The sequence below is a fragment of the Cornus florida genome, unplaced genomic scaffold (assembly GCF_030987335.1).
Source record: "Cornus florida cultivar Cherokee Brave unplaced genomic scaffold, ASM3098733v1 CherokeeBrave_3.0.0_Hap2_Chr11, whole genome shotgun sequence".
Lineage (NCBI taxonomy): Eukaryota > Viridiplantae > Streptophyta > Magnoliopsida > Cornales > Cornaceae > Cornus > Cornus florida.
Genome location: NW_026775581.1, coordinates 25,188,106 through 25,201,189, shown reverse-complemented (window position 1 = coordinate 25,201,189; position 13,084 = coordinate 25,188,106). Strand labels below are relative to the sequence as shown.

Here is a 13,084-nt window from a genome sequence, read left to right as displayed (position 1 = left end):
CCCACTAGAATCTTCCGGAGCATCACACGCATCCCCACGCGCCCTCATGCCCAGCCACATACTCCTCCACTTGATGCACGCGCCACCACGCGCAAGGACACATTGGCAGGCGCGTCCACGCGCTGCCACGCGCCCTCACGCACCTGATCCACTCTCGGCGCATGTTGGCAGCTCCTAATTGGTTGTTGTTTGGTGCACTGGTATGCCACGCTACACTGGATCATTATTATGTTGACTAGACTAAGTCAATAGTCCAGATCACATGTGCACCAAACTCCCATGTTCTATGCTACACTGAATCATCTACCTTCCACCAATTCAATCCAAGGGTCCAGATTTGCGCACTCACCCTTATACCATATACCTCGCCGCACAAGAGCACACTCCTTTGAGGTGCCGATTCCACAGAAGTATACAAAAACAGTATATATATAAAAAAACAACTAATTTATAAAAAGTATACAAAAATAACTATAACAAATTTGGTCCTCATAAAATCCATGCAAAAATAACTAATTTATACCTATATAATTGGATATATATGATTCTAAAAATACGAAAATTACTCTAAAAATATAAAATCAGTCCAGAAAAATTCTAGAACAACCCAAAACTTAATTTAATTATTTTTGGGAAATAATGAACATGTATAATTATACTAAGATTTCTTTAATTTAATTAACCATGCTAAAACAACTCAAAACAAATCATAATAATTACAGAAATTGAAAAAAAATAAAATTAATATAACCTCTCATGTATTGAACTAAATTATTTTTACAATTCATATAGATATTCTCATGTTCAAATCTATCACTTTGCAAAGAAAACATATTCATTTAAATCCGATTAATAACTTGTTTTTAATCAACCAAATAAAAATATAATTTATATTAAAGGTGATAGGTTTATCAATTCCAAGAGGAGAAGTAGAGAAGAACTTGCCTTTCTTTTCCAAATCCGGTCTCCTTTTCCTTTGATCCGGCCTCCTCTTCGTTAGCCCTTCTTCTTCTCTCTCTAACTCTCTTAGTTTGCTAACGTGGAAAAACTCCTAACCCTAAAGTCTTATGTGTCTATTTATACACATAAAAAGAACTAAATCCTCTTCCTATTATGATTACCATATTAAAGAAATAATATTTATCTTTTAAATAATATATATACACGCATATATTTTAATATAAATATGTATATTACCTTCCATATATAACCTTTAGTTAAATAAGTTATGTATACCTATATATCAATATATATATATATATATATATATATATATATATATATATATATATATAAAATGACATATATACCCCTCCACATGATTATTAATTAATTAAATTTATATACATATAATTATATATATATAATTATGCAAAGATAATTATTAAATATTTTCATAACCATGGGCCTTTAATAATTAACCCAACAAGGATTCCTTCAAGCCCAATACCACATCCGTTGGTCCAACTTCCCTTAAACCCAATCCAAATAATTTAAATACATAAAATAATTAATTAAACACTTAAATTATTGAAGACTAATTACATGAAGCACATTCTCAAAATAAGAATTTACAACTAAATCACACCATACAAATAAAATCAATAATCAAGCATACACACAAACAATCAACACACATCATCACGAAATATAATTTGTTTAGAATAAGACAATTAATCTACACACACGTAATAAAACAAATCATTTTTAAAAAAAATAAAATAAAAGCAACTACTCATAATTAAATCAAACAAATCATTTACAAAATAGAATAATTAATTTTAATTAATATATCATTTTAAAATATCGGGGTATTACAGAGAACCTTCGCCTGTTGAGCTCTCTGAATAGCCATAGAAAGAGCCTCAACACATAGAATAAAAAGATACGGCGATAAAGGGTCACCTTGGCACAACCCTCTCAACGGGTAGAAAAAACCCACTGACGTCCCATTGATAACCAGAGAGTATGAAATAGTGGATAGACATGAAGAAATTATTTGAATCCAATGAGAATTCAACCCCAATTTTTGAAGCATACTAAATAAGAACACCTATTCTATATGGTCATAAGCATTACTCATATCAACCTTAAGAGCAAAAAAAGCTTTTTGACCCTTTCTTTTATTTTTTTAAAAATGGAGGATCTTAAGAGAAATAAGAATATTGTCCGTTATATGGCAACCTGCAACAAACACAGATTGAGAGTCGCTAATAACTTGATCAACAACACATTTCAACCGATTAGTCATCACTTCGGCAATAATTCTATATGACACATTACATAAAGAAATAGGTCTGTAGTGAGAAACTAAAGTAGGAGACTCAGTTTTAGGAATAAAAATATATTAGTATGATTAAGACAGGAAAACATATACCCGGTTTGGAAAAAACTGGAAACAACCGCCACAACATCTGATTTAATCACGTCCCAGTAAAGATTGATTCATATCTGGAGAAATATGACAAGGAATATGGCGCAGAAATTGATCAACATTAGATGGGTTCCGGGACTGAAAGAGTAGCTGAAAATAGCGAAGAAAAATATCTTGAATTTTGCTTTCATCTTCACACCATACACCCAGTTCATCCATCACCCCAGAAATATAATTCCGAGCTCTTCTTTGGCGTGTCGCTGTATGAAAAAATCTAGTATTTTTATCACCAAGCTGTAACCATTGATTCTGAGATTTTTGTTTCCAATATATCTCCTCCTCCAACTAGCTGAGCCTAAAGAACCATAGAATGATTATAATTCGCTGTTCTTTGCTTTAGAGAGCGAGGATAAGATTCAACTTGACCAATTCTAATTTTAGAATTTTGTTAAGTGCAAGCCCAGTCAATTAGAACAACTCCAATGGATTGTCAAATCAGCTCTCAATCTCAAAATATAAGAGGTGGGTTTAGAATGGGCTATCCAATGGGCTCTCAAATAGGCTGTCAAAATGAGATTCTCAAATATTCTCCCAAATATAACACAAAATATAGCAGCTGCCAAATGCTATTGTTGTAAGAAAGAGAACGACATTTCCTTGACTATGGAGAGGAATCCCGGAGAGAAGGATTCGTTTACCTGCGACGGAGAACACCGAGAATAGAGAAAGAGAAGCGTAGGTGGGCGCTACCCCTTGACAAGAGAGACTCACGTTCATGCCGTTTTGTCTCTTTGACCCTCAATCCTATCCGTCTCTCACCCTCAATCCTATTCGTTTACCTGAGACGGTGCAAGTTTGTGATTTCGATCTATTCTGTGTTTTAGTGACTTCTGATCTGGATTGTTTTGAAATGAGGTTTGTTATGCCTTTCTAATTGGAATGTGTTGACTATTCCGTGGTTATTTCAATATCATTTAGCTTGATCTCGGTTTTGTTGCCTAATTCTGGATTTGTTGTTCTTAGAATGACGAAGAAATATCTCATTTCTTACTAAAATGCATGTGATTTTTTATAAATGTGTCTGTATGTATGTATATATATATTTGTAGTTTGTGGAGCTTTTACATAATCCACTTGCCATCTTGAACATATATACTGGTTTGCTATTCTGAATCTGTAAGAGGATTTCCTTCTTTTATGAAGATTGCCATTTGATAGGATTTCTTTAAGGAAATTGAAATAACTAGTTATCACACACGAACCAGTAGCCAAATTTTCATTTTTGTTCACAGACCCTTGTTCATTTGAGGTTTAATTAGGTTTAATTTTAGTTTCCTTTTAATATCTACATCTAGGCTTTGTAAGATACTCCTTAATTATTGATGCAAATATGAATGATGGGAAGGGTAGTTGAAAAAAAATGGTCATTGTATCAAAAAAATATCATTTTGGATGAAATTTACTATTAGAGCAGAATTGCTAAAATATAGCATTTTGACACTGTAACACCTTTCAAAATATAGATTTGATATACAAAAATAGCATTTTGCATTGGAAATAGCATTTTGCATTGGAGATGGTGTAATTTATACAACAAAATTGACGAGATCCAGGGATTGGTTTACCCCCGGTATTCCTAATAATATTCAAGCATTTGTCATCAACAACCCATCGCGCATCAAAATGAAATTAACGTTTTGCCTTGAGAGCAGCTGGATAAAAACTTAAGAGAAATTGCATGATGATCAGAGCTTGCCATGGTAAGATGGGACACTGAAGCAGAGCACCACTCACCAGTGACCAAAGCTTTATCCAATCGCTCCGGCCTAACACGCTGATTATTCCATGTAAATACATAACCTGAAAAACCCAAATCCATCAGATGACATTGTTAAAGCAAAGATTGGAACGTTTTTTGATTTATTAAATGAATTGTATGTGCAATTCGTTTAATAAATCAAAAGTAAACATGTTACCATCAGTACTGGATGAAGTATGTGATAAGAAGTATGCACTGAGAACAACAGACATGATTATTCATTTGTTGACTGATTGATTGATTTATTTATTTATATATTTTTTTGGTTGTTAATTTGCTCAACCGACATGATTATTCATTTGTTGATTCATTGATTTATTTATATATATTTTTTGGTTGTTAATTAATTTGCTTTGTTAAATGGTATTACCCATAATTGGCTCCATGTATGCAAGGTTAAGTACAGGAGAAAAAATCAGAGGAAACCCTAAATTTTTGGATTAAATTGAAAAAAATGATGGTTCTCTGTATTTAAATTTGCACCCTCAAAACCACCGAGATCTATCTCTTGCATTTTAAAATAAAAACCGAACAATGATTTTTTCCACAAAAAAAAAAAAAAAAAAAAATCAAAGATAAGACATTGCATCAAACAATGATTCCTATTTTGTGGGCATAAAAATCAAAGACAAAATTTTCAGGAAAAATCTATTTTCATAAAAAAAATTAAAGATGACTATTAGTCACACAGGCGAAGAGCAAGAACATGAAAGCAATAAAATTTTAGTCACACTGTGTAAGAGCAATATAAGAACATGAGAGAGCAGAGTCCAACTAATTTAGAAAAATTGTATAACTTAGATCTCAACTGAAAAACCATACCTATCTTAGCAACAGATTGACTACTGCACTAAAGACATGAGTCAAGCAAGTTGCCAATTCAAAATGCAAATGCCTCAATTTGGGTAATCTATTATGCGACTCGAATTGTTACTGGAAAGACTAGAATTTTTTTTTTCTTCCTAGAAGTGTCATTTTGGTGTTCTGATTCAAGGGATTGAAATTTCAACATCATTACCAAAAATCTAAGCAATGTATTCGAGTACTTTTTGCTTAAAAGGAGATGTATTTGAGTAGTTGCATAAACTAAACTATAAGAAATGGTTACTGAAAAAACTAAAATTTCGTTTCTGCATATTAGGTCAGCAAACTTATACGGGAAGGTATTTACCATATTGAAATAAAAAAAGTGAGACCAATAATGGTCATGTCATTATCCATAGTTGCGCAAAAAATAGTCTCAAAATCTAAAATCATGGCTTTGGTGCTTTTTTATTTCTTCCGGAAAAGTGTCATTTTGGTATTCTAATTGAAGGGGTTGAAATTTCAACATCATAACCAGAAAACTAAGCAATGTATTTGAGTACATTTTATTTTATTTTTTTCGGTAATCCAATGTATTTGAGTACAGGGGCGGAGAGTCTGAAATAATAATTAGTACTACTATTTCTTACTAGTGATAGCCCAGACCAGTCCAGCCCAAGTTATCCAATTCATAATAAAACATAAATAATAAATAACCCAGCTTAGAAAACAAGCCTACAAACAAATTAGAATTAGAAGATTGAAGAAGACCTAGGGGCTGGTGGTATTATTTTTGGTGTTTTCATCTTCTTTGCTTAAATTTATTTATTTATTTATTTTTTTTCAGTAAATTTTCTGCTTGAATTTTTTCTTTAGCTCCCCCTATTTTCAAATCCTGGCTCTGCCTCCGTTTGAGTAGTTGCATAAACTAAACTATAAGAAATGGTCTTGTATTTGAGTACTAAAACCATGACAAGGACCTAATTTTGTTGATATGCACACAGCTTGCATATTGCCAAATGAGAGAACTGAAAAATCAACAGTGAAGGGTATTTACTGTGAGTTACACATGACACATCCCTTTGCTGTCTTTCTAACTTGTAACTAAACATCCAAGTTGAGCATGCCAAGCAAAGTCAAACCTCTCAATCGCAAATATTTTGTTTGCAAGTGTAACCAGTCACAATTGTCCACTTCCTACACCAGCTGAAAGTTCAAAAATCTTGGAGAGAGAGAGAGAGAGAGTACGCAATAATGAGAGATCTAAAAATGTGCCATGTATAGATTTGGGACGGTTTAGTACACCGAATAGAGTGGAGGTTATTTCTCATGAACGAGTGGATCCTAATTATAATGGTTCGGTCTAGACCGATTCGGTCGACCCCAATCCAAAATCAAACAAAAAATTCATGGTTCCATTATTTTAAATCTGTAAGCGGATCGAAACGCTATGAAACCGGCTCAGACTGTCCGATTCCGTCAGATTTAATTTTTCGGGTTGGTGATTTTTTTACTCATCCGTCCTTGTATATACTAATTGATTCAAAACCACCAATAGCTAGTATTGATTCAAAACCACCAATAGCTAGTAATCTCTTTCTTGTATTTTAAAATAAAAAACCCTACAATAACAAAAAAAAAAAAAAAAAAAAAAAATCAACGACAGAGACATTGCATCAAACAATGATTCCTATTTTGTGGGCAAAAAAATCAAAGACAGAGACATTGCATCAAACAATGATTCCTATTTAGAAGATATGGGTGATTTATTGCTTACGGCATTAAAGACGTGAGTCAAGCAAGTTGCCAATTCAAAATGCACATGCCTCAATATGGGTAATATATATATATATATTATGCACTCGAATGACTGAAAAGACTAGAAATTTGTTCCTACATATTCGGTCAGCATATCTACGATATGGGGATGATATTATACTCTACTGAAATAGACAAAGTGAGACCATATGGTCTCATCATTATCCATATAGTTGCACAAAAAGTCTCAAAATCTAAAATCATGCCTTTTTTTTTTTGCCCCCTAGAAGTGTCATTTTGGTGTTCTGATTCCAGGGATTGAAATTTGAACATCATTACCAAAAATCTAAGCAATGTATACGAGTACTTTTTGCTTAAAAGGTGATGATGCATTTGAGTAGTTGCATAAACTAAACGATAAGCAATGGTCTTGTATTTGAGTACTAAAACCATGAGGAGGACCTAATTTTGTTGATATGCGCAGCTTGCATATTGCCAAATGAGAGAACTGAAAAATCAATAGTGAAGCATGGGTATATACAGTGAGTGACACATGCATGACACATCCCTTTGCTGTCTTTCCAAGTTGTAACTAAACATCCCTTCGCCTTTGCGAACATTTTGTTTGCAAGTGCAACCAGTCACAATTGCGGACTTCCAACACCAGTTAAATGTTGAAAAATCTTGGAGATCGTTGTCGTAGTGATTCACTAGTGAGAAAGATCTGAAAAAAGTATCAAGTATGAATTCACACGGGACGGTTCAATGCACTGGAGAGGGTGGAGGTTACTTCTGAAGGGAGAGTGGACACCACCCCGGAATGACCTCCACCAGAGGATAAGCTTCGACAAGTATATATAAATAATTCACTCTCTTCTTCTCCTTAATACTTATTATAAGCAAGAGGAGAAGATAGAACAAAATAATTATTCTTTGAGAAACCATGGAAAAGAATGAGAAAGTGGCTACTAGCATTGAGCCCAAGTACAGAGGTGTTAAAGCCATGCCCTTTGTCATAGGTAATACATGAACACAAGAGTTCGCAAATAATGGCAGAGAAAGAACCTCTCTCTCTCTCTTCTCCAATTTCTACTAACTAATGTCGCATAATTGCAGGAAATGAGACCTTTGAGAAGCTGGGGACGCTTGGCACATCATCCAACCTCCTGGTCTATCTTACTACTGTCTTCAACATGAAATCCATTACAGCAACAAATCTCATCAACATCTTCAATGGTACTTGCAACTTCGGTACCTTGCTGGGAGCTTTCCTCTCAGACACCTATTTTGGCAGATACAAAACTTTGGGATTTGCTTCCATATCCTCTTTCTTGGTACCACTACTACTACCCACAATTTGTTTTGCTCAAATTTGGCAGTAACTATAGACATCTATATCTAAACTATATCATAAACTTGTCATAACTATATCATAAACTTGTCATATATTCGGATAAGGCTTGTCGTCACAGAGCTTCTAACTTCAAATAGTGTATACTTCAATTGAATAAGCTTTAATTCCATGGCCAGCTTGGTTCAGTTTTATTAGAAAACTATACAGAAACTTGTTTGATTGCAGTTTTTTTCACAGTTAAAAAAATGTCTATTTTCAAAGAGCGTTCTTTTATAATTCTCTTAAAATAGTTTTCTGTTTTCTAATTTCTTGAGAAATGTATTTTGAAAACTGAACCAAACAGGCTCCTATTCTTTCTTTCAATGAACTCAAGTCCTTCACTTGTATAACAGGATCTAAATCATCTTTTAATCTACTACAGGGGATGTTTGTGCTAACACTAACAGCAGCAATCTCAAAGCTACATCCTCCTCAATGTGGAAAGGAAGAAAGTAGCACATGCATTGATCCAACACCATGGCAAATGACTTTCCTACTAAGCTCATTCGGACTACTAATAGTAGGCGCCAGTGGCATAAGGCCGTGTAACTTGGCCTTTGGAGCAGACCAATTCAATCCCAAAACTGAATCCGGGAAGAGGGGAATCAGCAGCTTCTTCAATTGGTACTATTTCACCTTCACTTTCGCGATGATGGTATCATTGACAGTCATTGTTTATGTGCAATCTGATGTGAGTTGGTCTCTGGGATTAGCCATTCCAACTTTTCTGATGTTCTTGTCATGCGCGTTCTTCTTCATTGGTACGAGAATTTATGTCATAGTGTTACCGCAAGGTAGTCCTTTGACAGGCGTGGTGCAAGTCATAGTGGCTGCAATCAGGAAGAGGCAACTAAAGTTGCCAGAGCAACCATGGCTTTCCCTTTTCAATCATATGACCATCAATTATATCAATGCAAAGCTTCCTTACACAGATCAGTTCAGGTAATCAATTTTTTTTTCCTAAATGAATGGAGTATATTGAATATAAACAGATCGAATAGTACAAAGAAGCAAATGAGGGCATACCCACATCAAAACAACCAAAGTCCTAGAGAAGGACACTCAGAAATCTAAACTAGCAATCAATAGAAAGTTATAAACAGGTAATCAATTTATAGCTGACAATTACAAATTATACTCGAATATTGAATTCAACTTCATGATTTTGCATGGTGCTTTGGTTAACTGACACTACCATATGGTCTACAGTCTTATTATCCTTTAGATTGTTAGAAATCAAATAATAGTTGTCTGTAGATTTCATATTCAAATAAGTTTATCGGTACTTAAATTACTCTCTCTCCATGTTTCCTACTTCCATTTTCTATGCCATTTTTCATTCCACACCCCATCCAGATGACTCATGAACCAAGATATTTTTCAATAGAAAACTCTAGACAGGACCTTGCTTAAATTGTTGATCTCCTAAGCCTTCTTTCACTTAGAACAATGACAAAACGAGTATGTGGATGCCCATCTGAAATTCCATTGAACCTCTCCCCACTATGCTGCATATATAGGGTGAATCAATGGTGGATAATGGGCATTATGGAAGAAAACTGTTCGATAATTTAACTAAATTTAACCAGACACTGCTCGATAATTAACTAAATAAAATGATGTTGGTTCAGATTTCTCAACAAAGCAGCCATCATTACCCCCGAAGACCAAATCAACTCAGATGGATCAGCAGCTGAACCATGGAGACTTTGCAGTATCCAGAAAGCTGAAGAGGTAAAATGCCTATTGAGAGTGATTCCCATATGGTTTGCAGGCCTTGTCTACAATGTTGTCTTGGTCCAACAGCAAACCTACCTAGTCTTCCAGGCAATCCAAAGTGATAGGCGATTAGGCAACGTCAATTTCACGATCCCAGCCGCATCCTACGTTGTCTTCTCCATGTTGAGCCTCACTATCTGGATACCCATCTATGACAGGATCATAGTCCCATTGCTTCGAAGACTCACCAAAAAGGAAGATGGTATCACAATCCTCCAGAAGATGGGTGTTGGCTTGGTTCTATCAGTTCTCACTATGGTTATATCTGCCTTAGTTGAAGAGAAAAGGAGGACATTGGCTCTTACTAAGCCAACATTAGGGACAGTCCCAAGAAAAGGTGCCATTTCTTCCATGTCAGGATTGTGGTTTGTACCTCAATTGACATTAGTTGGAATTTCTGAAGCTTTTACGGTCATAGGCCAAGTTGAATTTTACTACAAGCAGTTCCCAGAAAACATGAGAAGCTTTGCAGGGTCATTCTTGTTCTGTGGCTTTGCAGGGTCAAGTTATTTGAGTAGTTTCTTGGTCTCAGTAGTTCACAGTACGACAGATGGATCATCATCAGGAAACTGGTTGGCTGAAGATCTTAACAGGGGGAGATTGGATTACTTCTATTACCTTATTACTGCTTTGGAGGTCTTGAATTTGGGATACTTTCTAGTTTGTGCTAACTGGTATAAGTATAAAGGGACCGGTGACAACACCCTAGATATGGCCATGGAACAAATGAAATCTGAAGAAACTAGTGTTTGATATTAATATTCTTATAGTATGATGTTAGAAGAAAGCTTTTGTCTTCTGATTCATATTTGAACAATGGAACACAAGTTACTCAACTCCCAAAAAAAAAAAAAAAACAAAAATGATTTCTCACTTCTCTCTCATTCAATGCATGAGACATTCATCTAACATGGCTCCTAAATGAAGAAAAAAGACTTGTTCTCTCTTGCAGCTATTCATTGCAGATTGTTTATTTGAGGCTGCATTGTGTGCTGTGGTTGTGTCATTGTTATTGTTTGCATGATTAGATTCAAAATTCAAAACTATATGGTTCCTGCTGTCTCACTTATAGGCACCTGATTCAAGGGATTGAAGTTTCAACAATCACTTGAAAATGAACTCAAGCACTATAATCACAAATATGCAACATAGTCATAGTGTTCCCTTTTGAACAAACATTGTACAATTCCATAAAATTATGTAGGGAGGGATGATATAGCCTCTCTTTCTGAAGTCTCAAACTTTTAAGAGGAACTAGAGGAAACAAAAATAATAATAATAATAATAAAATGCTACAATAGAAAAAACAATCCAACTTTTTTTGAGAAATTTTAGATGGTCCGAGGACCATTGTTTTTGATTTTCCTTATTTTCCATTTTGGGGAATTTTTTATTTTTATTTTTTGGGGATTTTTCTTTTCGTACCTCGTTTTGCGTGCCGGACACCGTGGGGTGTGCCGGGTGAGTCACAAGAGTTTGTTTGGGCATTTCTTCGAGTTTAGAAATTTTAGAAATGTATTGTTGGCCATTTTGGTATTTTTCAGATTTTCGTGTCGGGAGGTCCCGAGCGGAACCCGCACTCAGATTTTTTTATGCACAGGATTATTTTATTTTGTTGTCGTTAGACTTCATATTTATTTATTTGGTGCATGTTTGGGTGACTACGTGCCAAGAGACGTGTGGTTATAGTGTTTTTAGTGTGTGTATATATGCTTAAGAGGACGAAATGGTCATTTTATTAGCACGTGAGACCCGCAGTTGGTGGTGGTCTTTTTAAATGTGGTCTTTTTAAATGACCACATGGTCATTGTCTGACCATCTTTTTTTCCTTTCTTCTCCGCGTGAGTCTCCAGCTCTCTCTCTTGCTTTATTATCTTTTTCTTTCCCTTTTAAGCTTCAAGTTTCTTCTCCATTTTCCGATCAATCGGTCGGGTTTCCGGTCTTGGTTCCTTGATGGAAAATATTTCTCTCGTCGTTCTCTATCACACAGTCACCGAATTTAATTTTCGGAGGCGCGGTGATTATTTTACGAATTTTTGAAGTTTTTGGATCTTAGACTTCGGAAGAGGTTTTGGGCCACTTCGAGTTAGATTCCGGAGAAACGCCTTTGAACAGTAGAATCTCCTTGTCCTCGGCTATGTTCCCATATAACAGTTTTTCATTCCGCCGCCGTTGACCGGCTTTGACCGGTGTTGACTTTTTCGGCTGAGGATGCATTTTGGCTACCTTTGAGTTTGAGTTAGGGGTCTTCCTAATGCCTCAAGCTTTGCCTTTTATTTGAGCAAATTCTACTTTCTCTTCATCAAGTAGTGTAAATTCAAGGACTATGAACTGAAATTGTTGTATGTGTATATTAGTAACGTGATTAAATGTTTAAAGCATGATTTGTTTTCTTATGTGTTAAAAGTATGATGTGAATTATTATGATTTTGTATGAAGCATGCTTATAGTTAATTCTGGAGAAAGGTGCTTTACTTGAAATGGTGTAGTGAAATATGCTATTGTTGTATTATATTTTAAAGCATGCTATGATCATAATTGTTTATTATGGAATGCCTTGTTTATGTCCATTGAGTTGTAATTATCGTGCTGATATCATTATTGTTGTGATGAGATTGTTGTTTAGAGGACATAACATGGTAAATTGCATGACATGGCAAGAAAGGAAATTTTGAAAAGGGTTTTGAGAAAGGAAGTTTTGCAAAAGAAATTTTATTATTTGAAATGGAAAGTTTTTTTAAAATGGACCGGATTTTGCAAGTCCAGGGCTAGCTTGACCTAGAGGGAGAGCAGCCCGGTGTAGGGCGTGAAGAAGTTGATACTAGGCCCGAAACAGTTGCCAGGCCTTGTCAGAATTGGAATTGGGGATAGCTATCAATCTCGCCTTGGTAAAGTCAGTTAGTTATTTTCAAAGAGTGGAAAGTGGGTCGGTAGAGACCAAGTATGGAACAGGGTGCATTACATTTCATATTATGCACGTCATTGTAGAATTGCATTGTGTGACTGAGGATAATGTTTGTTGTGGTGTAAATGTTATGTGAACTCCCAATACATGCATGATCCCGATATCTTTTGTCCCATTGTGTGTTACGTGGCTCAAGGAAGTCCAAAGCTAACACCTTAGGCGACTTCTACTGAGCCGTTCTGCTCACCCCTT

The 13,084-nt window shown here is 35.2% G+C and overlaps 1 protein-coding gene across 1 annotated transcript; it reads left to right on the top strand.

The window, feature by feature from the left end:
- Positions 1-7,313: 7,313 nt before the first annotated feature.
- Positions 7,314-11,711, top strand: LOC132286415 (protein NRT1/ PTR FAMILY 2.11-like). The gene is made up of 4 exons (XM_059788745.1): positions 7,314-7,774; positions 7,872-8,089; positions 8,531-9,090; positions 9,780-11,711. The coding sequence occupies exons 1-4, from the start codon at positions 7,699-7,701 to the stop codon at positions 10,678-10,680; spliced, it is 1,755 nt and encodes a 584-aa protein (XP_059644728.1). The 5' UTR covers positions 7,314-7,698; the 3' UTR covers positions 10,681-11,711.
- The last annotated feature ends 1,373 nt before the right edge of the window (positions 11,712-13,084 follow it).